This window comes from Australozyma saopauloensis, chromosome 4 (genome assembly GCF_035610405.1).
Source record: "Australozyma saopauloensis chromosome 4, complete sequence".
Lineage (NCBI taxonomy): Eukaryota > Fungi > Ascomycota > Pichiomycetes > Serinales > Metschnikowiaceae > Australozyma > Australozyma saopauloensis.
In genome coordinates, this window is record NC_086134.1 from 37,522 (window position 1) to 63,298 (window position 25,777).

Sequence of the window (25,777 nt, forward strand, 5' to 3'; positions counted from 1 at the left end):
ATTGTGTCTGTTTTAGTTTCAATTAATTAATGAATATCTTTTCCGTGACTATATTCGACTACGTAGGTGATACCAAATGCCAATGAGAGACAATGCACTCGATAACCCGAGGGGCATTGATCGAGTTGTCACTGTAATCTAGAAAAGTCTTATCCGTTCCTACCAGAGCCAACTCCAATAGCTGGAACTCACATGAAATTTGATGATATCGAACAACAAAGTGCAAAACCACCACCTACCCTTCACTTATTGAATCTTCAGTAGGCTTCACTAGGCCCAATCCCCTTGGAATTCAAGTTTATTCTTCGTGCAGACCAAAGTGAAGTATTGACATCAACATCGCGGTGGTGAATATGAAAGAGATACTATGTAATGAGCATTACCACATCAAAGACTTCTGCTATTGGAGAGCGGTGAAAACAATTATGATATTACTAAAACTTGGTGACATCAACTAACTGAAATGCAACAAGTGAACGATGTCCCTCCACTTCTAACCTGCCTAGCCTTGCCAGCTTGAATTCTCAAACAAACAGGCATGAGTCAAGAGATAGTGGCCCACCAAAGCCGCTTTTTACCGACACTCATCGGCCCCAAATAATGGTTAGGCACCATAGCCGAATAGAAAAAGCCGCTCATCACTCTGCTAAATCCCAAATTAATCAATTAAGTTGCGGCTCAATTAAGCTTACGGTGTCAGACGCAATTCGCAATTCCTAGTGCCATCAAAAACGCCGTTAAAAGCTGCCCGGCGTTCGAAAGACTAGGCCAACCAAACCCTCGTCTTATGCACCACGTCAAATCCCGCGCAGGCCTAAACAAGACACAGAATGAATAAGAAATGAATGCTCTCTATGCCAGGCCATGGACAGACACCGAAGACCATGTGTGTTCAGACAAGTGTCTCGCTAGGTTGAAAGGTAAATTTACTGATCCGAAATGCCGAGTTTCGATCATCGACGACGTCACTAATTGAGAACAAGCCTTCAGAGCTGGTATCCCAGTTTCACAGATGCGAAACTATGAATACGAACTCAACGGTGACCTCACCAACGAGTCCCGCAAAACTGCCACATGTGGCATGAACATCGACGCTTTGCGGTTAAATCTACCAAATACACCGCCATACAGCATACCTTCATAACACCCTTAACGGGCTATACTTGCCAGCCATCAATATGCTCCTGCCCTGCGAAGAAAGTGGCGTGAGATAACATATTTGAGTGCTCCTAACAGGCGCGACAGCCGCAATGCATACTCATTTCTGTGGGTGGAAGGCAATTAGCCGCTGCGCGGGCCAAGCGAATGAGCTATCAACGAGAAGAATTAGAAGGGGTATTGTGAAACATTGACTTAAAAGGGATAGATAGCCTGAAATTTGAAGGATTTTTCTCTCCAGGAAACCTACCTAACCTCGTCCTTCGTCGTAGTCTATTTAACCTTCTTGCCATAGTCACACATGGGGCAATGTTGTTTTCTTCGTTGTCGGCTCAACGGTTGTCAAATACAGGATAGCATTGTTGCAACGGGGCAGCGCAAATAACGAGCTTGATGGTGTACAGATATCTCAGGAGTTCTATCTGAGGCGGCCTGTATGAAAGTTGCTGCACAATGAAGTTGGTTTGCACAAAAATGCATGCGCACATCTGTTGAGTAGAAATGGCAAACCATACGCACACCAGCTCTTTCAAATACACTCTTGAGTAGTATAATACCTAAAAATGCCTGCGAATGAAGAACGAATCTTTCTCTCATGCTGCAGAAGTGTAGGGTCTAAGCCTCACTGTTGCTGTTCCTATTATAGGCCTGCATTGATAGTACCCGGATAGTAGATGATCCACCCGGGTGATGTAATTGTTGTGCACCTCCCTTCATCCCCACAAGGTCAAAGTTTGATACACCGTGCGTCGTTATGCAGACAGATTAAAGTCATCAATGTAGGACCAGATATAATTCTTGGCTTTCCTACTTTAGAATGTCGTCCGTCAGCACGGCTAAATGAGGCAGCCTCCAGTTGAGAAAGCTCATATTGACTTTTGGCCAGATGCAATAGCTACAAAACAACTTCAGCATATTTGATTCCCGAGCAAATACCAGAAGACCCAGCCTATGCACCCTTCCAGAACATTGCATGAGGAAGCCTGTCTGCAGACAATAGCACAGAGACGTTGCTGTCTCTGATTGTCGCGGCGTACTGGCAGCCAAGCTTCCTGATTGGTGCCGGCGCATTTCTTGAAGAATGAGTCTTCCCCAGGAAAGTCACTCTAGGATGTGAAGAATTGGCCGAATGGGGAAAAGAAATAAAAAGCGGAGATGATGGCTTTTGACACGGTGAACCAACAGCGCCCTTCCAATGCAGTACTGCAGCAGGGCTGTTGTTCCGGTTACATGGAAAAAATTGTGTTCAGGAAGGGTACAACCTCACTGTATATGCAAAAGTAGCATTGCAGGCAAAGAAGTCATATATGCACCTACCTGTATGCATCAAATCCAGATCATATTGTTGTATCGCGCTAAAACATGGAGGTATTCCCTATTTGGTGTCCCAGTTGGATTTACGAGGATCGCATTGTCGGGTTACCCCATTGGGAAGCATATAAGGTTTTCGTCTTCTATCACTATGCGGCGGCGACTCACTATTATTTGGTGAAGAGATTACCCGTTGTGTTTAGGGGAAGCACCTGTCTTAGACAAAATTGTACGTTCCAATTAACAGAATTTATTGCAATCACATGAACCGAAACGTGTGATGACAACCCATAACTAATCTCTAGTATTGGTACGGACATAAGCTTGTATCAGGAAGGCCCGTTCGCAATGGTCTGTGGAAACTACGAGCGACAAGTGTGCACATAATACCGTTGCACAAGGTGCTTTGACCTTTTGAGTTAGAAACACTGGGACCGTGGCGCATGCATGCAAACGCAATTCTTTATCAATGCAAATACCCATTGGCATACTAAAATTATCGACGGAAGTGGAAGCGGCTGATATAATTTAAGCTTGCAATTACATCACTTGCCATTTTTGGTCTCATCGGTGGCGACTAGGTTCCATCGTTTTCAACGGCTTCAGATCAATTGGCTGCGCACACCACAAAGACGGATTTAGGCTGTTGGCAAATAATTCGAGGAGATTAATTGCGCGTCGTAAGTCTAATCTGACCAAAAAACGCAATGCATTTGCCTAAGGTGTATTACGGAGAATTCCAGGTGGTTATGAAGCGTTTCAACGCTCTTTAAAAGTCAAACGGAGTTTGGATTCTGTGTGTGGTTGGTTAGTTTGAGGATGGCTCTTGAGTGTGGTAGCAGTAACCATGACCTGGAACACAATTGGTGACTAGTGCAAATTGACAAATAATTCTTTGGTAAATGTTTTGCTCAAGCAAGTGCAAGAAAGAGACTTTCGTCAATTCTTGCCTCCATCGCTAGTCAAAATTTCCACAATGTCTCACATTTCAAACGGGAGACGGGATGGTCGCAGTAACGAAGACTTTTCACGAAACTTTATTTTCTAAACTGAAATAAGTTCATGTTCATTAATCTGTTCAGTTTTCCCAGCAATTGCTCCTGAAAATTTGTGAAATAGACTTTCACGAGAGGTGCTTCTAGAAATCTGGAAGACCCTTCTATGCATCGGAGTGTTTCACATCGCCAACGTTACGATCTAAAAATTGTTCTTTGCAGCTACGGCAATCTAAGGTTGAATCAGCAATAGGTCAAAATTATTCTAGTCTCATTGCTCTTACTTTGTTGACCTTACTTGACAACAGGCTTCTAATTAAACTACAGTAGACTTAAACTCATGAGTTTATCGTTTCTACATTTACCCGATCTATAGAATTTCAGTGCTACTTGTATCGTAATGATATAGCGTAGTTTTCTGGCGAATCTGCCTTTTTTCCGTGAGAATTTCGTTATGGTGATTGTCTCTCCACATTTCACACCTCAACACATATGAATGGGTGATTTGATTCCATTGGTGGTAAATGGAGGCTCGATCCTCGTTTTTGAGCTTTCTCACGTGAAAAGACTCAGAGATCTTGGTATAGTGGGCATTTTGTCGGGGACTTTGCCGAAAGCTCCACAGCAAAATGTGTTTTTGGGTTTACCATTGCGGCTCAGCATTTACGAGGCCGCATGGCTCGTCAATCAAAGTTTGGGTGTCTTGGTGGATGGCTTGAGGTACAATGAACAGGTTCTGAATATTTCTAGCTTGAAAGAAGAGACGGTGGAGCTTCAAGGAGGAGTTGAGTACGTCGTGACAGAGGATACTTACTCCCAAGTCGATGACGAACAGTTAGCCAAGATATGTCGAGACGCTGAAATTTCGGTCGATGCATTGATGGTCCGTCTTTTTGGCTCGGTGAAGACTCGACAACATCTTCTTTCCGCTGCATTCAACTACTTCCGAGATCGGGACTACTACCTCATGCCTGGACTACGTTTTGGCGGTGACTTTGTGGCGTATCCTGGTGATCCACTAAAGTTTCATTCACACTTGATTTTGAAAGTTCTTGAACAGAAAGAGTCTTTTGATCTATTGCAATTGGTTACAAGTGGCCGATTAGCCACTGCCGTAAAGAAAGCATGGGTTTTAGTCGGCGAGAGTTCTACCCAAAGAAACAAGCAAAATCAGAAGCCCTCGCTCCATTGCTTTTCGATAGAATGGGCCGGATTCGGCTGATCTCTCATATGTCTCTTGTGTAATCGGGAAGCAAGTCAGTCTACAGTATAACCCTAGACCGCTAGGGTTTTTGAGCACAGCATTCAATAATATTTCTGCATACATTCATAATAATAAAAGAATCACTCGAAAACAAACTTCAAATATGTCCTTCTTCTGGTTTCTCAGTGTTTAAACGATTCTTTGTCCGAAACAATCTTACCATCGGCAGCATCAACACGTCTTTTATACACGAACTTTATGTTTGCACCGTCAAGAACTGACTTGTATTTCGTTGTCAATGCCGATGTGCCATAATTGCCGTTGTCGCCGATGATTAAGGTTGAGGTACCATTCTGAGAACTTGCCTCTGTCATAATCTTCTCACCGTCAATATCGAGATCAATTTCTTTGGCAAGGACAATGTCGTAATTCATCTTGAAACCTTTTTTTGATTGCATCTCTTTGTAGTGGAGAACCAAAGGCAGTTCTATCTTGACCGTCGTTTCGTGAAGGATTGCCAGGTTGTTGAAATTGTCGCGGAGGCTGAAGTTTTTGATTGAAGTACCACTGTGAACGATATTACCAGTATAGCCCGCGTAAGAGTAGGACTGCACGTTTGAGCTGTCAGCTACGGTGTCAGACTCAACCGTGACGTTTAAAAGATCGCCATTCTTCAACTCCAAGAGCATTTCACTCGAGAAGTCGACGGTGTATTTTCCAGTGACAACTTGTTGCAAGGACTTGGTGTATGGGATAGAAACGCCAGTGGAGTGGCCACTGTTGGAATCCTTGATGTTCAAAATCTTACCCTTAGACTTTTTGATATTGCTGTTTTCGTATGCAAGAAGGTTTGCACTCAAAATCCAGTCATTGCCGATACCTGAGTTTCCACCCTCAAAATCATCAATACCATTGTCGACCAGAATTTCTAGTTTGTGTTCTCCAGATTTCCACAACAAAGGCAACAAGGGCGAAATATCGAGATCAATACTTGGCAAGTCAAAGGCGTTGATGGCAACGACTGGACTCCACAACGAAGGAGAATATCCGCCTGTGAACAAGAAAGGCTGAGGTGATTGAGATGCAATTTTTTTGCCATCGACCCAAATATTCACAAAACGAAGCGGACCATGGCCATAGAATTCTGTTCCATCATCCTCGAACTGATGCTTGAACTTGTCCAAAACATTATTGTACCAAAACTCCTCGTGTCCGTTAGCGCTGGCGAAAATGGCAAGCTTCAAGCGGGTAGTGTTATGGTTGACCTGGGGCAAGTCCACTTTAAACTTTTGAGAGGGCACATATTCGATGGGGAGATTTTTAGGATTTTTCTTTGCATTGAGAGGATAGACACGATCAGCATCTTTGCGGATATCAAAGTACTGATACATCTCTGGCTCTGGATCGATGGGGTCCACAGAGTGGAATGAAGCGGAGGAATAGAAGTCGGCCTGCAACTTGACATGGAACTTGCCATCCAAACCGTCAACAACAAGATTGTCCAACTGGAAGAGCACCGGAGTCTTCTTTTGGAACAAAGTGATATAGGGAGAGACGTCCTTCTTGAACGAAGAGAACACCAGTCTTCCGCCGGGCTCCATGGTTGAAGTTCTCCAGATCTCAGCGCCACCAACATACAAATGTGCCAATCTGTCGAACTGGACACCAGAGACAGTTGTGTTAAGAGTCAAAACGACCTTATTGAAGTCTACATCTGTTGGTGGCTCAAAGTACTCCAAACTAGGGTTTCCCCACGAATCAAAGGTGTAGTCAATCAAGAGCTTGGAATACACGGGCTTACCATACGAAGGCTTGGGAACAAAGGGGTATGACACCTCAATGATCTCCTGTCTCTCCTTGCCCAGCGCCTTGTAGGAGCCAGAGTCTGCAAAAGTAGGCAATCTCTGTCTCATCCCAAGAAAGTGGGGCTTAGCTACGAATGCCCCGAAATGGGACGTCATCAACGTATAGAGAATTGTAACGACGATGATACAAGAGACCACACACTGCGCAGAAGAGCGTTTGCCAGTATGTTCATGTTTCGATCTTGGACCGGCCTCCAAGTCGATGGGCAGTTCCGCTTTTAACCCTGTTTTCTCGTCAAAGATGACATCCTGCTCAATTGTACATTGCGAATGTGCGTGAGACGATTTTTCGTCTGGATGGTCTGAGTATCTTGACCCGGAGATGTTCGACTCGGCTCCGAGAGCCTGCTCTTCGCTCAATTGGTCCACAACAGGTGTTCTGGACCGGCCATATACTAGCTGGTTCCAGATTGACTGGTCTCTGGCAAAATGGCTCATGGTTTGGGGTGAATTTGTTCAGAAACTAGTACGAATTGGTTCAGGGATGACTACTGCAGGATGATAGCAAGATAGTAGCGCCGTGCACGGAGTTGCCACCATAAATAAGGGCTCGAAGGGGCAGGTTATTCCTTCACGTTATAATTATAGTAGAATCTGGTGCGGTCTTATAATTATCGCTTTTGTCTAATTTTTTATGTAGGGTTTGCCAGTGGAGGAATCCACTCCATATGATATACACCAAGCAATGAACATTCGGATATAAGTCGGCATGCGCTAAATGAGATCTCAACGCATCAATTGTATGGACAAAATAGGCTTAATTTTATTCTCCTACCTATTTTCATGGAAAACTCAGACGATAATACCACCGAGAGACCCCTCGCTCTCTTGTCTATTTCTGACATACCTAAGAGTGCGATTGAAGTATTGTTGGATCTGCTTAATGAGCTTAGCTTCGTCATCGTTGTTTCTCAAGTCCTCCTCGAAATTGGTCAAGTTGCTCTTGATTAATTCAATAAGGCCGTTGATGTATCTAAAGTCAACGGAACTGTTTCCGTAGTCGTTGAATATTAGACAGCGATTGAGAATATCAACGAAGAGTTTCAACAGTAGTTTTGGATCCATACAAGAGTCAGCAATTCGAAGAGATTTCTGAAGACATTCTAAAACTCTCTTTGGGTCTTTGTATAGAGAATTATTATCGCCTTCACTGATCGGTGCATCCCCTTCTCTCGGTTGTACAGTCAGGCTAGGTTCGTCAATGAGTGGGTCCACCCACCACCACAAATGCGCACAATAGTAGACTGATCTGCATTGATCCTGTTTTTTGAGTAGTTTCGATCCATATAATGTTAGCTTTGTGATGAGATTCTCATAATTCTCGCCGCTAAAATAGCGCAGTTGCTGCAACCGGTTTGCTAGCATCAAAATGGCTTGATACGAAAGAGAGCCTCCCATACTCTCGTGAGGGTTGACCAAGTTGCTCTGTGACATGTTTAGGAGAAGAGACTCTTCGTATACAATGAAGCATTGGTTGAAGAGCTCGTATGCAATGGTCTCTTGCTTGAGTTGATCAGCTACTGACGCCAAATTAAGGTAGAGTTTGAACACGAGCTCAGAATCAGCTTCACGATGGTACTTATACAACTCATCAATGACCACAGACGTATTCTTGAAATTGCTCGTAACCATTAAGTCTGTCTGATCTGATGCCTCAACCTTTTTTCTACGCGACGCAAGATACCCAGCATGTCTGATGCAATTGGTCATTCTGGTCACTAAAGTTGGATAGGTAAAGACAATGTTCTCAAAGGCAGCGTTGAGGTACTTCTTTCTTACATAGAACAACAAAGTCAAGCATTGGAAATGATCAGAATGATTGATCAAATGCAAAACTTTACAAATTGTTTCCTGAGTATGCAAAAAGGCCTCGGAAACCCTAGTTTCATTGTTGTTGATCAAGACTGTTTTCTGAACACCCAAGTCCTTTGAGGTGGTTGACTTACTATCTGTTTCAGCAATAAGAATCGACAAGTATTTAAACACATCATCAATATCTTCAGTGCTTGATAGCTGTTCCTTTGTGGCGCTTGAAACAAGCTTTTGCGAGATTCTCAAGCCAAGAGAACGGAGCAATTCTGGCTCTTGAATTTTGGAAAACAAGGCATGGTAGAAGGGTAATTTCAATAATTCCTTAATTGAAGAAAAGTGGTCAATTGGTGCCTCGAGTAATTCGAGCCACAATGAGGCAGTGGTCTTGACATCTTGGTCGGAGCTGTCATCACGAAGTACCACAGCAGCAAATTTGTAAATTGTATTGAGATTTTCATAGTTTGTTGGCTCAAAAGTGAGGGACAACTTTATGAGCGAGCTCAAAATAGCAATGAAGCATGCTGCAGGTAACTCAGGCTCCATTTCGTGTAGTTTTTGATAGAACGACACGAAAGACTGGAAAAATTTGACCGGAGCAGGCTGAACCTTTTTTGCGCCTTCCTCCAAAGACAAGTTCTGAGTTTCGGAAGACAAGCTGTCTTCATATTTGTGATAGAGTACAAAGCGCTCAACGAGGGTCTCAACAAGCTTGTCTTTCTCTAACATAGGATGCAACTCCAAGAACACATCACTGAGCAAACTGTCGAGCGTCAAGAAATGAAACTCGTCAGGGAAGATTTGGATCAAGACGTCGATCAAGTACAGCTGTGCCAACGGATCTCTACACTGAATGATCTGCTCGGTAATGGCTGGGAAGATCTTGGACACATAGAATTGCAGGGGCACATAGCCCTCGGCGGAAAAATCGTCCACGACCTGCGAGAGACGAACCAAGTTGGACCCCACGAGAATCTTCAATTCCTTCCGTTCCCTGTACCGCAACTCACGTTCACTGGAATGGCCCTGGTGTTGCAAGCGAACCCAGAGCTTGTTCATCTCTATGAAATTGGTGATCAAGAACTCTACGGTATCATTGAAGTCGTCTACGGTAGCCATAGGATACAAGTCTTTCAGTCTCTGCGACAAGTGGTGACGCAAGAACAAGCCCCTGATAGGATGCTGCACGCCTCTACACATCTCGATCATGTCCTTCATGATTTCCTTGGTGGACGAACTTTTCGTGGCCATGTGTGTAGTGCCTATAACGATCATCATGTACAATCTGGGTATGATATTGCCGGAGTATTGGACCAACTCGTAAAGGTCAGTCAAGAATGCTGTGTTGGCACTCTTCGCCTGTTTCGAGCGATTGGACTCAAGCAAGAAATCAGACAAGATATCCAACAGGTCGTACACGGCCATATATAATTCATAGTACTGTTTTGGCGAGAGTGCTGACGTTCTTAGTTCATTGAGGAAATTGGAGCAGTGCTTCAACGCTTGCAAGAGATGGCCATCGTGAAGATTTTCCTTCATGAGCTTGGACTGCTGCCTTATATTTGCTAGCGCCCCCGTCACTGCAGAGCTCTCTGTCATTGTTCAATTGGTAAGATAAGGTTATGTGGCTTTGAGAGACTAGTATGGGGTAGAGGAGGGGTGGGCTGCATTCAGATCGGATAAAAAAGGACTTTCATTATTTCTGGAATTGAATTACAAGTATTTGGAAAATTTCTCGGAACAGTTTGGAATTTTGGAATTATTTAGCTCGGACTGGTAGAAGACTGGTTCTGTCGTTGTACTTCGATTGGATACAAACACTGATTGCCAATAAGTCCCCAAATTTGATGAGGCTACAGAAAGCTCGTGATTGAAACTTGACGGAATTGAATTATTATTAGTGCGGAGAAGTGAAGTATATAGGATCTTGCTCAGCAAGAGAAAAAAGGAAATCAATGGAGCTCACTGCCCTCTCGGGTACTCGGTAAACTTTTCATGATAATCGTTACTATTTAAATGTAATAAGCGTTTCTATGCTAGGATTACAGTGACGAGGCTTTGGCGAAAATGCTCAAGTCGTTGATCAACATGCCCGACACGGCAGCACTCATCATCGTAGCAATGAATCCTGAAAATAATGCTGAAATGATATTCTTCGCAATGTCTGCGGCTCTTCTGCCCTTACTCAAGGTGTTCAACACACCCAAAGTGATACCAACGGAGCCCAAATTGGCAAAACCACAGAGTGCGTAGGTGGTGATCAAAGTACCTCTCTCGGACAATTGGTTGTATGGAGCCTCGTTGATCAACATGTCGTACGCAACATATTCGTTTTGAATGAACTTGGCTGCGATCAACTTCGAGATTGTGTAGATTTCGTTTCTTGGAACACCAAGGAAGAAGGTGGCCGGGTAGAAGATGTAGCTGCAAATCAAATTCAAAGACAAGTCTTTGATGTTCCAGAAATTGCCAAACCAAGTGAGGAGTCCATTGATCAAAGACACCAATGCGATGATACACAAACATTGAATCAACATGGTTGATGCAGTGTACAAACCCAAGGTAGCACCTTCAGAGAATGCTTGCAATACATTTTGGGGCTTTTTAGAATTATCTGCGCCTTCCATGTCCTCGGCAAATTTGACAGTTCCTTTCGAGATAGACTCCTCTGTTTCTGGACATCTCATCTTAGAAACTGCAATAGATGCTGGGATCGACATCACACAGGAAGAAACCAATGCTTGAGGACTCAAACCGAGTCCAATGTAACCAACCAAAACGGCACCGGAAATGGTGGAGAAACCTGAGGTCATGACTTGGTGCAACTCAGCGATAGTCAAAAATGGGAGAAGGTTGACAATAAGAATAGCAGACTCACCAATACCAATGAATGGAGAAGCAGAAGCAGTAATAGCCTCGGCTCCCGATATTCTCAAAGCCCAGAAGAAGAACAGCGCAAATTTACGGATGAACCATTGCACCACTCCCCAGTAGTAGAAAATATGGATGAATGCAACGAAGAATGCCACGGCAGGAAGAACAATGAAGAAGAACATTGGAATTTCGGAAACCTTCTGATTGGTCAAGAAAGCAACACCACTCTTTGCAAATCCGAGAAGCTCTCTGGCCAACACAGATATGAAGTTGAAGAAGTCAAAACCTGCCTTTGTTCTCAACACAAAAATGGCCACGATGAATTGCATCAAAACTCCGCCAATGACGGCATTCCACACAATCTTGGATCTATTTCTGGATGTGGCCCACAAACCGAAGATGGCCACTACCAATCCACAGAAAGAGATGGCTCTATCGGATCTTTTCGAAAATGATGTTTCGGGACTCACAAAAGTTGCGACAAGAATGACTGCAAGCGTGATAGAGGCACCTGCAAGAAGACGATACTTTCTTTGGGGCAACAAGCGCTCATACACAATGTCACAGAAAAAGTACCACACCTTTTGAACATAACTGAAAAGGACCTTCAACCATCTGTTTCTCCACGAAAGTAGACGGATCATGAGCAAAATGTACAAAACAGTTGGAATCAACCACTTGTGTCTCTGCTCCTTTTGTATGATGATAGAAAGCCACCAACCGGTGAAAAAGCACCCTACGAGAACAAGCGTAGCGACTTTGTAGTATGGAAATACCCGCTTGAATTTGGCAACATAGTTCGGGGACAGCGATGAGCCGGTAGTCTCATAATCGTTGATAATTTCTTCCAGAGACACCTTTCTCACATTCTCAAGCCCAATCTCCTCCTCGCGCGGGTATACTTCTTTGGTGTCGTTCATTGTGTCTTGATGAAGAAAAGAGAAGTACACAAAAGAGATTTTAGATACCACTGAAAATTTTCATGTATTTCACGAGAGCGAGCTATGCCCTTAAACTTTCCACCTGATCTCATCTTGTCAGGGCACAGAAAGGCTACGTCCTGCATCTTAGAGTATCAGCACTGTACATAATATGTTGTCATGCATAATTGGCGTCAGTGCGTCGTAACGGGCTGATAGCGATGAGGTGGTTATGAGCATGGAAACACCGTTTAAAGAAGAGATAAGAGAGAAAAGAATTCAAAATACAAAACTTCAGCGATACTCACTTGCACATTTTTATACTTTTATAATCGTTGACACTTCAAAACTTGCATTCACAACCTCGCTAGCTCGGCACAGCTACATTTTGCAACGGAGTCCCGGGAGCGGCTACCAAATCACCGCTCATTTATACCTTCGATGCCGCGCGCGGCATTCTTCGCAGATGTCATCGCTTCTCCACAAAAAGAACATTTGCCAAGAAGCTCGTGTAGATTGTAAATTTTCTATGACCCAATATGGATATCGTGACCGAATGATGTCTTGACTTTTATCATTACGGAACTCAATTGCACAGCCGAATGCCACTGTGGGTCAAAATACCCTGCGTCTTATCGATGACGGCATCTATCGCTCCACGACAGAGTCGGCTCGATACTTATCTTTATTCTCGCGCATGGGTCTGGAATCGATTCCATTGGTGATGCCCATGAGTGTTTTCATCATTGCCTCTGTAGTTCCGATAATGGGTCGTATAACAAGAACTGGGGATGATTTGGCAATTGATTTGAGTTGGTCTTGAAGCGTATCTGCTGATCGCACTTCATTCTTCATACTCTTGAACTTCTTCTTGGCTACCGTCAAGTTCTTGCCGAATGACTTGTATGCCAGTTTCAAGCCATCTTTTGCATTCTTTGGCTGATTGGAGTAAAGGCTGGTAAGCTTGTCCTCATCCATAAGAGCGTCGCTATCTGAGTTGTCGATAGCTTCGTCCTCAATTGCATCCAATTCTGGATTCTCCGATGGATCAAATATTAGTATAGATGGCAGCAACTCTCCATCATCCAGATCTTCATCCTCGTCAATTGCCGTCATCGAATATCGGCGCTCTCTGTCTACGGAGTGGTCTGCTGCAGTGGCTATAGCGCGGAGATTTTGAGAGCTTTCCATTAAATTTGGTTTTCGCCCTCTATCTGAGGAACGCGCTTTTTTAGGTTTTTTGACTTTGGCTTCCTTGGTCGTATTTGCGGCTCTGCCAGCCACTCCTTCACCGCCAAAGTATTCTTCCAGGGTCTCCAAGGCCACCTGAAGACCAGAGGCAAGGTTGATTCCAAGCTTTAAGAATTCATATGAGGTTGTCTTGGCAAAAGCCTTCGTTCCTTTCTGGAGTCCATATAAAACATTGCCATCATTTTGATACTCCTTAATAGGTATTGCCACAAAATCTTGAAGTCCCTTTCCAACATTAATGATTGACTTTATTGGACCGATTCCAGATAGAATGCCCGCTAGTTGGCACTTTTGAATATAAGGACCGTAAATTTGACCCAATTGAGCCCCAATCTCTGGGAAGCCATATGCTCCGTATATAACAGCCTTTTCCAAAGCAAGTGTTGAACCGTTCAAGGTGAATAAATTTGCCCACTCTGCATGGTTGCCTGCCCTCAAACCTACAAAATCCATTTTTTTAGGTTTGTAGTCAAATTTGAGTTGTAAAGGTTCCAATGTGAGCTTTTGGAAATACATGACTTCGTCCATTGGCAACTCAAATCTAGTGTCTTTGAATTCAAAAAAGCGAGACAAAAAACTCAAAGTGTCTTGGTCGACATACAATCGAAGTGGAAGGAGTTTTGTTTTCACGAGAGCTTCTGCAAATGGAAGTTTTGGATCAGGGCGAATGTTGAGGATTTCAAGCTGCACCATGTTAGTTCCAACTTCTCTTTCACCCATAGATGACATATAACTCAATAATTTATTCCAAGTCGAAGTCTGGACATTGTCATACACGACAATCGTGTCGATCCTGACATCAAGTTTGTTCAATGTTTCTGCATCCATGTTCGGTGGAGTTGGTTCGAATCGAGGATCTCGACTGGTGTAGTTTGTGACATTAAGCTCAATACTTTTTACATCAACCATGATTTTATGCGAATGCGAGCGCGATAGCTTGAGATCCCTGTAATTTCTCTCGTTTTCTTCAGTGGGCTCGCCTCGGGGTTTTTTGTAACCATCCTGGAGCTGAGAGTTGATACTGTCGATAAATCTTGCGCGATTTTCAGAACCTTTTGAAGTTATATGGATAGATTTGAAGAGGACTTCTTCCACCTCCTCATCACCCATTTCGTAGTTCTCGTGATCTGAAAACACTTCATCAGTATTTGCTTGTTTGTTCCTGGAATCGATATTTTTTGCGGTGATTTCATCAACACGCTTCTCTATGGTTTTGACCGCCTTCCGCAACGATTTCCGGGTTGTCTTCCAATCATAGCCATCAAACAACAAGACTTCGGTCTTCGCCAAGTTGACATTCAATTTAAATGGTACAACAACAGGAGAACCGCGCTTGAGTCTTTCGTTGAAGTGTCCCTCGACCAACTGAATCAGGCCCTCTTGAGTATTTTTTTGAGGCTCTTCAATACTCAATTGAGTTAAGTTAAGCTCATCATGGGAAAGTAACCTAGTGTCATCATAATATTCATCAATAACAAGGAAATCCTCTGAAGGCTTTTTTGTGACGGGTCTTGAAGGCAATTTCGGTGGGATTGTAGAAGTTTCTTTTCTTTTAGGAGTGGCATGGCCAGCATGGCCACCGAAAAGATTCGTAATTTCGTTTCTGAGTTCGACTGGCATCAAAAAATTATGGGCAACCCTCACTCTGCTTTTTTCATCGTCCATGAATTTAACAGGCTCCTTGAGGTTGTTTATGGTTTGCAATAATGTGTGACATGAGTCCGCGCAAAGAAATAGATTCTGTGTATCTGAATTCAATTTTGCATCAATCAAAGGTAATTCGTCCGAAAGGCCCAAAGAAACGTTCCTGCGTTGTAGTTCTTGCATATCTGTTGCAATGGTGACCCCTACATGACAGGCATTGATTCTACCAATTTCCACAAAGCCATCTTCAGTGATTGAGGAGTGCATCGATTTGGAATCCTTCTTTTCATTTCTTCCATGAGAAGTGTCATCAATTAAATGAAGCAGAATATCCTTGAATGAACTCTTGGCATAGCATTGGGTCTTGTCTGAGGTAAAATCGAGAGTTCCATGTCCAACGAGCACATATATTTTACTTGGCAACATCATGGGCGTGAGACCAAGAGCAAAATCGAAGAATGTGAGTCTCACATCCAACTCATACTTCCCAGAATTATTTTTGGGTGTAGCACTGACAATCTTTTCTGCGTCATGGCCTTTGCTGACATCTTTTTCAAATAGATTGAGCCACTGAGCATAATATTCGATATAGAATTGCCTGAACTCTAAATCTATCTCTTTTTTATGAACCAGGTATTTCATTGTCACCATCGGTTTTTGACTGTGCCACCGAGCTTTTCGCAATAGGGTCTCCAGAAGTTCATTTGACACTCTGGTAATGGCAAGTTCTTTAAAAGACCCAACGGAATCACCTAGGAGCAGGTAATAGGCATTAATGTTCTTGCAATCAATTTTCAAGTTCCCAAAATGGGGAAATACATTTTCGACAGAGAAGGCGAACAGGTCGAAGTGCAAGTTGAATGCCATTTCTATATTTTTCCGGTCATTAACCATTGCAATTGCTCTAGGTGGCGCCCTCTTCAACAGATTAGAATTCTGGTATGTAGAATGATAGGCGCTCGCAAAGACGCTTTTTGTAGTAGCACTTAAATGCTTTTCTGGAAGCATTGGAATGCTATAAGAACTGAAGTCGATCATTGCTTTTAAATCAGATGAGAACTTGGAGATCTCATGTATCGAGGATAACAAAAGACTCGCATCTATGGCACCAAAAGCAGCTCCAATGAAAAGATTTCTGGAACAAGTAAATCTTGACTCTTTTGTTTTCAGAGGCTCAAGATTCAGTTTTGAAAACTCTTGTGATTTTAGACAGAATCGAATTTGAGGAATCACCAAAAGAGCTCTTTTCGTTCCTTGGAATGTGCTTGAAATAGCAATTTTATGCACCAGAAGTTCCCCTGTAGCGCTCGAATATGATACTGGGAAAGCCGAAATCTCAAAATGAAGCAGTTCCAGTATTCTAGTCTCCAATTGGAAGCTAGATGTCTGTATGATGACCACATTATTATTGGGCTGAACAGCTGTTTTTTCGTCTCTAAGTGAGACCCGATTCATGTTTGAGATATTATCGTTCAATAGCGAGAATGAACTTGATGCCGTGCCTAAGGCTGTCAAAAATGGAACTATTTGTCGAATGGAATCACTGTCAAGGTCAAACTTGCCAATTTTAGATAATAAAATGGTCATTTCCAACCAAGAGCCTCGGTTGTCATCGAAATGAGGCTGGATTTCGAAGCGGAAATCAGCTTTCAGCAGTGATTTCTGCGATGGTGATCCGAAATCAGATGGCAGGTCAGATTTGGTTGTCTTTTCCTCATTCAAAAATCGGAAAACATGTTGATGTTCACCCTGAGTGTATTTAAGACAATCAATCAGCTCAATCCCACCATACATCAGTCCATTCAGTTTTTGTTTCACAGTACAGTTTGAAAGCAGAATGGAGAGATCATCATCAAAAGAAGAGAATGTGCCATCCTCATTCAAAGCCGAGGTGAGACTAGCAACAATTTCACCTATACGAAGTTTGTTGAAAAAATTAGAGGGTTCATTGCCGTCAGCCAGGTTAAACTTGGGCTCATCATTATCCGAGTCATTGTCGGAGTATTCCGGGTTTGATATTCCGTTAAATAGTTTGCTTTTCTCTGTCACATTCATTTTTGTGATCTCGTGTGTTTTGAGTCTGATCAATTTGGTAAGAGAAGTGCTTATTAAGGTAAGAGTTGGGAGCAATGGAGTAAACGCGGCATTGATCGAATTAACGTTAATCTTGAGATCCTTTAGGGGTACAGCCCCTTCAAATGCTATTTCTGTGCGGTCGATGTAAAGAATTATGGCCCGGTCCCTTGTATCAGATTTAGGTGAAGCGGCAATTCTTGACGGAAAGGCTTGAGAGGTGGCACTCATGTAGATCAGACTGGCTTCTTCATGAGTGAAAACCATACTATCCATTAGGGATTCGTCAGCATTGTCTGAGTCAATATTGTCAGAACTCTCGTCGAATGAATTGTCACTTGAGGGCACGGTAGCTTCTTTATGTGGAGTCTCGGGAGGCACTTCTGGCCTTCTGGCGCCCTTGTTGACACCAGGAGTTGTTGTCAATAATTTGATGCCTTTTATGACAATGTTGCGTACGCCGGAGACAGAGTCGAACTGTATTTCATCAATCTCGAGCACAAGAGTCACAGGCTCAACCTTAATGGCAATGCTGATATCTCTCACAGACACATGAAGCCTCAGTAGGGCGATTTCTACGGCTTTGGACATCACGCCGCCCAAAGGAGATGCTTTTTTACTTGGGTCCGCATTAGGAGGAACGACTGATGGTTTCGCCTCCGCAGCTAAGCGAGGGCCCTCTGCCGCAGAAAGCAATTCAGATCCCAATTCGTCAGCATTCGAATCCACAAACACGGTCTTGGCCAAGTCGGCCGTGCTCTGCGCCAACAGAAATGTACTGCTTTGCGAGTCTGCTGGCTTGTGATTGACAGAAGGCACCACTACAAGATCTACACCGGTAACCTTGAAATTCACACCATCGACCATCCCACCGGTAAGTTCTACATCCTTTAAGGTACCCAGTTCGAGGCGGAGGCCATGGATCACGCCCAATCGTTTGGAGTCAATGGAGACATCTCGCAAATGGATGTTATTGAGCGAAACTTCCTCCAAATTGGGCAAGTCAATGGCAGAAAAGAGCGAGAGCTGTTGAAGGATATATAGTAGGAGTCGTTTTTGGACGTTTTGGGGCATCCACGAGGAATACATGGTGGCCAGGTCGAGTTTATACTACGGAACCTTAGAAACTGTGCAGTTTAACAGAGACTATGGCCAGGCTGTATTCGGACACAGCAATCCACTTTTTGGTTTCAATTCTCGGCGAGAATCTTTTTTCGGTGGTCTGACTTTGGTGGCAAAGTGTTCTTTTGTGGTAGGCTGGTAGATTAGATAAGAAGTGTATGGGGTAGCGATAAGCGATAAAGAAATATGGGATGTACCGTATTGTTCGATGCGAGAGGGAAGATTTATATGCGTGGAGATATTTTTTGGATAAATTTATACTGTTCAAGTACTAATTCTCTTTTCTTTTGTTTTCGAGACATCATTGTGATTTTGGTATCAATTGGTGTAAAGCTGGTGAAATGTGAGAACACATTTTACAAGGTGGACATTTCTGGCAAGTCGCAATTCAATTTTTAATTTCATCGAAAATCAGAGTCTCTCGATCATCGTGATACTCAGAAATTGACTATATTCAACATCAGCTCCAAGCATCGGTCAGTATTGCTTTCCTTCTACAAACGGAGGTGAGAGGAAGTACCAATGGGACAATTAAAACGCTATATTATCACATATTATACACTCAAGATGAAAAATTCTATGATACAAATTTTGAATTATGCTTGGAATACTGGACTGGGCTCCTGCGCTCCCAAGCTACTTTGGAACTACTCCAAATGGAACTGGACTCCAATACTCGAAAGTTTCCAACACGGAGGTCGTGTTTTTCCTTTTCTTCTGCCGAATCTCTTCATCCTTAGGCTCTTTTGCGGGCGGGGTTGCTTCTTGGAGAATCTCGTCCAACAGGGCTGGCTTCGAAAACACTTTACGACCATTCGAGCCGTCTTGCAACTTGCGAAGGGCATGCGAAGCAGGTAGGAGGCGAAGCTGAGACTCAAACGCCTTATCAACATCAGAAGGATCCTCAAAAAGGTAGCAGTAGCGGAAAGGAAACTCTCCCTTCCGTAGCGTCTGCAAAAGAAAAGCAACCCACTCGACAAGACCTTCAAACTTGCATCCTGCAGTTGCCTCTGCCTCAGAGGCAATGAGAATTACGACTATTTGATATAGGAAAGGAGAAGGAAGCGACTGAATCAACGGCTTGTATAGTTCAAAGGCAGACCTAAACGCGCCGAACTTTTCCCAGTGCTTGACCAACAACGCCGCCAACTTCGATGCATTGACTGGATTTTTCACAATTTTCCGAAGCTGCCGAACCTCCTGGATCTTCGCCCCATCCGCGCCTACGATCTTCTTGTGTTGTGTGCGGTACTCCTTCAACATCTCATAAATTCTACGACTAGAGAGCTCGGGATTTTCGCGCACGGGCGTGGACTCAATGCTCCGCTCCAAACTTGTGCCTTGCTCGATTTTGGCCCAGTAGTGGTCCCATAGCCACAGGAGTGCCTGCTCAGTCATGTCTCTCAACAAATCGAGCGTCGGAAGCTGATTGTGGGTGGCCGAATGCCGGAGCTCTACAAATGCATACGGGAGCTGGATTTTCTTTGCAATCTCAACCAACGCGGTGGCGAAAGTTCCCTGCTGGAACGGGTCTAGGAAGCCATTGACGAACCGTACAAAGGCCATCGAATATGCGGACCGAAGCACCAAATCCATATCAGAACCGCCCGGGACTTTTCGCAGAAGGTCCGCTTGATGCTGCAAGTCTCGTAGCTTGGCCGAAATGAGCATGCTGGTGGAATTGATGCCGTGGGGTAAGGGTTCTCTGGCCAGCCAGAAACATGCTCGGGAGACGGCTTCTTTGAGTCGCAGTAGGTCGCTGGGGTCGCTGTAGAAAAGAACCCGAAGATCTATGATGTCTTTGTGGAACTTGAAGGCTGTTGCCTCTGGAACTGTGGCCATGGTTCCAAGGTTGATAGAGGCATGTCAACTGTACGCAATAGACTTTGTAGTACATAGTGGTGAATGAGAATTATTTTGGTATTAATCATAAACACTAACTTTTTATATAAACCGTTGAAAAAAATAAGTACACCCAGTTCCCGTAGTTTCGATCCGTCTATAATATCAGGCTTCTTCAGGCAAGCGGACCGAACTGAACTGCCCCATGAGCTCCCGCTCCTCGTACGAAAATGCATCGGCTTGCCCGGCATCACGGGCATACTCGTAGGGAAATTTGCTTGCCATGTGCACCAGCGCATCTTCATTCCTCGAATCGGAGAACGCGCTGTCCCACGAGATGACGGCTACTCCGAACATAACGTTGACGAGACCGAAAATCACCAAGACTAGCTTGCCAGCAGTCATAGCCCCGGTAGAAAGAAGTCTATTGAAAAAAAGATCGTTGAAAAGATTGATCATGTTGTAGACCAAAAAGCAGAGTGGGTATAAGATGGCTGTCAGAATGTTGGAGAGGCCCTTGTTGAAGGCCACCAACTGCAAGCCAACAATCGAGAGCGTGAACAACAACAAAAAAACGGCCAACACATACGTAGACAGGCTTTTTGGCGTTGTTTGGTTCAAGATCGTCTCCACAAGCACATCCACCATAGATTTGGCGAACAAAAACGTGTGAGCAGTGAGCGTGCCGCTGATGACACCGTACAAGACTCCGCGAGTGAAAATGACCCTCGAAACCCGGTCACGGCCAGTGCGGGAGCCACGACGCATCTTGCGCCACGGCTGCAGTTGCAACGAGGAGATTCTATGCGACAATGACCAGATCACCTTGAGAAGAATGGCCATGAAAACGAACGTGAATATCCACCAGGTCAAGAACCCCGGACGCGAAAACTTCTCGAGCATCAACTTCAACCGCTCGTCGGTGCCCATCTCGGGCGGAGGCTGCGTGCTGGCTCCCCCAGTGTAGGCAATAATGAATGCTCCTATAGCAATGACGAGCGTTCCAACCGCAAGTTTGACAGTAAAATGTTCTCCGGGTAGAAGCATGCAGCTGAAAATCGAGTTGAAGATGAGCCCAATGCTCTGGAGCGGAGACAAGATGATCAACGGTAGCGTGGTCAACTGCACCACGGAGCCGAGAACGTTGGCCACAATAAACAAAAAGAACCCCACCAACCACATGTTGCGCTTGTACGCATGGCGAGAGTAGTCGTGTTCCCCCGCAGATACGCTCTCGCGCCGACTGTCTCGATTATCTTCGAGTGGATCTCTATACGCTATGACATGCGACTTTCGCTGGAGGGTGATCCCGAACGACTGGACAGCGGACGATAGCACTGCAGCCAAACATCCCCAGACGACAGCGGCCGCAGGCATTTAGGAGAGACTGTTGTAGAGAGTGGATACGAGCAGAGGAGAGGACCAATGTGGATGGGGAATTGGGGGAGTTTCGACGAGGAAATCCTGGGGTTTAGATATTCCAGCGGGGATCGGGTGTGCACAAAGATTCCAGAATGCTTGTGGGGAAGGAGTGTTTGGCGGTGGATGGACTATGTGGTGGAAGTGTGTAAAGATAGTAGTAGTTGCAACGGTTGCAATAGTAGGCGGCTGAAGTATGACAGGTGGGCTGGCTGCAGGACTGATCAACAAAAGTAGTATGGGTAGCAAAAGAGACAAAAGTTGTTGGAGGTAGGAATTTAATTCTGGAGCTTTGAAATCTTTTCTTGATTATGAACAGGAAATTTTCTGAAATTACATTGAAAGATGTTGTCACCGTTCCCTCCTCTGTGTATTCACCGTATTGTCCACTTGAATGAAAAGGCAAGTCAGCCAATGTCATTGACAGACACTATAATAACTTCACGATGAATTATCAGAAATCATAAAATTGCAATCAAAATTTCTTCTCATTTTCCATCGTCACCTCCATTTATTCCTATCTCACCTCGGAAACTCCTCCATGGGTGCAAATTCAGAGCTTTAGTAGACCATACAAAACCATCATGCGCAAGGAACTCGCCGAGATCATACGTGGGCTCTCTTCCAGATCATTGCCAGAGATTGGTCTGGCCCTCACTGCCCTCGAAGCGTATCTAGCATCGCTTTCGCCGAGCCTAGAGCAGTTCAGCAAGACCAATACGCTTGATCTGCGGCTCAACGCGCTCATTGCGCTTCAGGATTCGTTCCAGTATAACGTGGTATCGCTGCTTCTCGAGGCCTTGGCATATCTCGGCCAGAGCGCGTCTCCAGGCGAGACGTCACAGCTTCTATTACTCAACCATTGCATGTGTGGGATGCTCTTGATCCATAGCGATTCGCGCAGATTGTTCGAGCGGCGTACAAACATGGACCTTGTGTTATCGCTCCTCGATAAGCTGCATCCCTTGTGCACGCCGAAAGTGTGCATCTCGGTGTTGTCGTTGTTGGTGCATGTTCTCGTCAAATCCTCCGCCAATCTTCGAGTGTTTGAGGCTGCGGAAGGATGTAAGATCGTCAGCCAGCATCTACAAGTAATCAGTGCCAGTGCTGGTGAGACTGAGCCTGGAACGGAGGATCTTTCGTTGAAGGTGGTCGAGTTTTTCATTTTCTATCTCACCGACGAATCGGGCCTTGAGGGCCAAACACGTTCTATCAAGTATAAGGCCGATATTCTCCGGCCACACTTTGCCGGAATCGACGAATTGCTCCGGAACCTAGAGGAAATCACCACTTTGAAGGCTCCCGCTGCACACCATCTCATGAACGGACCATAACTAAGCCAATTGCATGGCCACCAAAATCAGAGGAAGAAAACCGGTTGAAGATCAATTCGCCATTGGAGGAAAGCAACCAAATTCAAACAGAGTCCATTTTTTCTTGCCTGTAATTATTTCCGAGCCTACCCCAGATCTCACAGACCCGTTATCTCACTGCTGTATCATGCACCAACACAATCTAGCGTTGCCATAATTGTTATCAATTGATCACACTTCTGAACATATAAAGATCTGTCCGCTTCCATGTATTCTCGCATGGAATATCTCCACAAATGCTTCAACAAGTCCACCGGTTGGAACACAGACAACATCTTTGATAACATCCTAGCGACATCCGATGCCCTTCTCGACTTCCAGGTCCCCAACGGTGGCCGGTTGGAAATCTCGTCGCAGGCCACACCCTACCTGGCTTCGTCGGTGACGCTCAGCAACCGTCTGGCGGTCACTGGACTGTTGGCGTACCTCTACCTGAGTGTTCCCATCAAGAATGCAATTGGAACAAAGGATATCCTGTTGCAGGATGCAATTGCTGGTTTCAGGATCATTCGTCCGAATCTGCTGCCCGAGAGCGGCTCGCGCTCGTCGAAAGTGTCTCCAAAAGGCTCACTAATGTATGGCAAGATGTTTTTTCCGGGCTCCGCCTTGGAGGCCATGTTTATCCGTAGAATCTCTCCCAACTTACAGCTTCTCGTTAAATGTATCAACAATGCTCATATATATAAGAGCGGGACCATGATAGTGTACCTTCAGGAGAACACTCCTCGGTTTTCCAGAGAATATATCTACTCAACGAACGAGGCGCTTATTGGCTTCCGCTGCCTCTACAACTTCGGAGAACAAACCGGTCTTCCGGCCACACCAGTGATTCCCAAGTTCGATAATTCAGTCGTTTCGGTTGGCGCAGAGCTTTGGTATGCAGCCCAATCTATGAGCCCCGGATTGTCAACTGCCCTACGCTACTCCACCAGATCTACGTCTACAGGGAAACCATTGACAATGACTTTAAGCTGTAATCCAATTTTGGGCCATATCTCGCTGACATACAATGTCAAGACGTCTGTATCCTCGACGGTGTGTTCAAAGTATGACTTCAATTGGTTTCTGTACGCCAGCAATCTCTCTATGGGCGTGGAGCTCTATAATTTCTCTAAAAAATCGCCATTCTTCTCGAGCACGCAAAACAGGAGTCTGACCTCGATCCATTACGACACATTGGCGCCAACAGCAGATCCTGAGATTCTAGCTCACTCCGTGACCAATAATGCCCAGTCGTTCCCAACCACTAACAGTACAGTAGCCCTGTCTGAGTCAATATTCCTGCGGCCCGGTAGCAGCAGAATCAGCGACATCAACAGCCAGGAGGTGGTGAACGCTTTCCAGAATCTCGTCAAGGAAAGCAATTTCTCAAGCGTACTCAAAGCATCTACTAGTCTCAACGACCGGATGGTAAAAATTTTGTGGGTCGGCCGGTACAAAGATTTTCTTGTCTCCACAGGTGTGAAACTACAGTTTGACAGTGCCACAGCCGTTCCAGATGTCGGCCGGTTTGGTGTTTCTCTAGCCTACGGATGCTAAGGGATACAATAAATACAAGCAAAACAAGCAACAAAAAAAAAGCATAAAAGTAAACTTAATCCCAATGCGATATTGAATATGTCTGGCATTTAGACATTTTTCTTGGGATTTCAGCAGCTCCATTAAGTTCCCTGGTTCACCCACCCAAAGACGCAATTGCACCCGTGCACCACCACTTACAGGATAACTGAAAAATTCCAACCCTCAACTTCTCACTGTCTTGTCACCAAACCTGAACCAAAAATGAACAACCAGGAAATTTACAAGTTGTTCAAGAACTCGCGGTTGGCTCAAGTGGCCACGCCCATGACCAAAACCATCAGAGGAGCAACGCAGCCAGTCCCCACACACCAGCTTATCCTGACCACCACCAGCAATGCCTTAAGATCCAATTTCGGTCTTAAGACCGCCTTGCCCAAGCAGGTCGGCTTCTCCGGGATCGAGTTCAACAACATCGATAATGCTCGCAAGATGCCGGATGTCGAGAAGTCGTCTGGCTACAAGTTCAACCGGTTGAGGTTCCAGGAGTCGGAACTTGTGTTGAAGAAAGCGTACAACCGTCCAAACCCATTGTTTGCCCTGCCCGAATCCAAGACCGTGCTGTCTTTGAAGGCTGGTCTCCCAGACACGGCGGTGAGCAAGTTCAACATGGGCAACGATGCCTCTCTTTCCGAGGTGAAAGCTCTCCTCAAGAGAAACCCCGAGATCCGTAGACTATTCAGAGAGTGGCTTCTTGAGAACAGCCCCGAGTCTGTGATGTTGAAAATCCCATCGAAACTCGACCAGCTCCTCAAAGACTTCCTCGCAAGCAGCCCGCTTGTCAGAAAGCAGTTCGGCATCAGTGATCTCATAAAGAGCGACACCTCTTCCAAAAACACAATCCAGGGATCTGCCGGTCTCTCTTACCTGCAAAGAGGTCGTCTCACAAACTCTCCCAACGGTGTTAAGAGCGGTTTCATCGCTCCAGGTAGACTTGTCAAGGGCAACAGAGAGGCTGCTATTGGTGGTTTTGTTGCTGGCGTCAACGAAAGAACCCTTCAGTTGCAGTCCAACTACATCAACAATGCCCCCGGAAAGCACAGCAGACAGTTTGTCCTTCCTTTCAAGGTTGTCGAGGCTGAGTTGACTCCTAAGGGTGCCGTTCGTATGTTCGCCGATGGTGTCAGAGTGGGCGACTGGATGAGAAACAGTGATGTTGGATCTTCTCGCAACTACACTCCATCTAACCCTAACTTCAATAGCATGTCCGAGAGAAATCAACAGGACACCAATGCTTTAGAAGCCTTGTTGGGCTTGGTTTCGCGCCCAAGAAACTAAGAACTTGTATATATACCACTAATGAAGACGTTTTGAAATAAGAATAATTCGACAATACTTA

The 25,777-nt window shown here is 44.8% G+C and overlaps 10 protein-coding genes across 10 annotated transcripts; 4 read left to right on the forward strand and 6 right to left on the reverse strand.

Annotated features, from left to right (window-relative positions):
• Window positions 1-3,960: 3,960 nt before the first annotated feature.
• Window positions 3,961-4,686, forward strand: PUMCH_003045 (uncharacterized protein; the record flags this gene model as incomplete). Its single annotated transcript, XM_063022030.1, has 1 exon — window positions 3,961-4,686. One exon carries the CDS (start codon window positions 3,961-3,963, stop codon window positions 4,684-4,686), a length of 726 nt encoding a protein of 241 aa, XP_062878100.1.
• Window positions 4,687-4,850: 164 nt separating this feature from the next.
• Window positions 4,851-6,971, reverse strand: PUMCH_003046 (uncharacterized protein; the record flags this gene model as incomplete). Its single annotated transcript, XM_063022031.1, has 1 exon — window positions 4,851-6,971. One exon carries the CDS (start codon window positions 6,969-6,971, stop codon window positions 4,851-4,853), a length of 2,121 nt encoding a protein of 706 aa, XP_062878101.1.
• A 354-nt stretch (window positions 6,972-7,325) lies between these two features.
• PUMCH_003047 (uncharacterized protein) lies at window positions 7,326-9,941 on the reverse strand (the record flags this gene model as incomplete). The annotated part of the gene is made up of 1 exon (XM_063022032.1): window positions 7,326-9,941. The coding sequence occupies one exon, from the start codon at window positions 9,939-9,941 to the stop codon at window positions 7,326-7,328; it is 2,616 nt and encodes an 871-aa protein (XP_062878102.1).
• Window positions 9,942-10,384: 443 nt separating this feature from the next.
• PUMCH_003048 (uncharacterized protein) lies at window positions 10,385-12,136 on the reverse strand (the record flags this gene model as incomplete). The annotated part of the gene is made up of 1 exon (XM_063022033.1): window positions 10,385-12,136. The coding sequence occupies one exon, from the start codon at window positions 12,134-12,136 to the stop codon at window positions 10,385-10,387; it is 1,752 nt and encodes a 583-aa protein (XP_062878103.1).
• Window positions 12,137-12,784: 648 nt separating this feature from the next.
• On the reverse strand, window positions 12,785-18,193 carry PUMCH_003049 (uncharacterized protein; the record flags this gene model as incomplete). The annotated part of the gene is made up of 1 exon (XM_063022034.1): window positions 12,785-18,193. One exon carries the CDS (start codon window positions 18,191-18,193, stop codon window positions 12,785-12,787), a length of 5,409 nt encoding a protein of 1,802 aa, XP_062878104.1.
• A 669-nt stretch (window positions 18,194-18,862) lies between these two features.
• PUMCH_003050 (uncharacterized protein) lies at window positions 18,863-20,068 on the reverse strand (the record flags this gene model as incomplete). Its single annotated transcript, XM_063022035.1, has 1 exon — window positions 18,863-20,068. The coding sequence occupies one exon, from the start codon at window positions 20,066-20,068 to the stop codon at window positions 18,863-18,865; it is 1,206 nt and encodes a 401-aa protein (XP_062878105.1).
• Window positions 20,069-20,233: 165 nt separating this feature from the next.
• On the reverse strand, window positions 20,234-21,445 carry PUMCH_003051 (uncharacterized protein; the record flags this gene model as incomplete). Its single annotated transcript, XM_063022036.1, has 1 exon — window positions 20,234-21,445. The coding sequence occupies one exon, from the start codon at window positions 21,443-21,445 to the stop codon at window positions 20,234-20,236; it is 1,212 nt and encodes a 403-aa protein (XP_062878106.1).
• Window positions 21,446-22,071: 626 nt separating this feature from the next.
• Window positions 22,072-22,821, forward strand: PUMCH_003052 (uncharacterized protein; the record flags this gene model as incomplete). The annotated part of the gene is made up of 1 exon (XM_063022037.1): window positions 22,072-22,821. One exon carries the CDS (start codon window positions 22,072-22,074, stop codon window positions 22,819-22,821), a length of 750 nt encoding a protein of 249 aa, XP_062878107.1.
• Window positions 22,822-23,067: 246 nt separating this feature from the next.
• On the forward strand, window positions 23,068-24,399 carry PUMCH_003053 (uncharacterized protein; the record flags this gene model as incomplete). Its single annotated transcript, XM_063022038.1, has 1 exon — window positions 23,068-24,399. One exon carries the CDS (start codon window positions 23,068-23,070, stop codon window positions 24,397-24,399), a length of 1,332 nt encoding a protein of 443 aa, XP_062878108.1.
• A 243-nt stretch (window positions 24,400-24,642) lies between these two features.
• PUMCH_003054 (uncharacterized protein) lies at window positions 24,643-25,716 on the forward strand (the record flags this gene model as incomplete). The annotated part of the gene is made up of 1 exon (XM_063022039.1): window positions 24,643-25,716. The coding sequence occupies one exon, from the start codon at window positions 24,643-24,645 to the stop codon at window positions 25,714-25,716; it is 1,074 nt and encodes a 357-aa protein (XP_062878109.1).
• Between the last annotated feature and the right edge of the window lie 61 nt (window positions 25,717-25,777).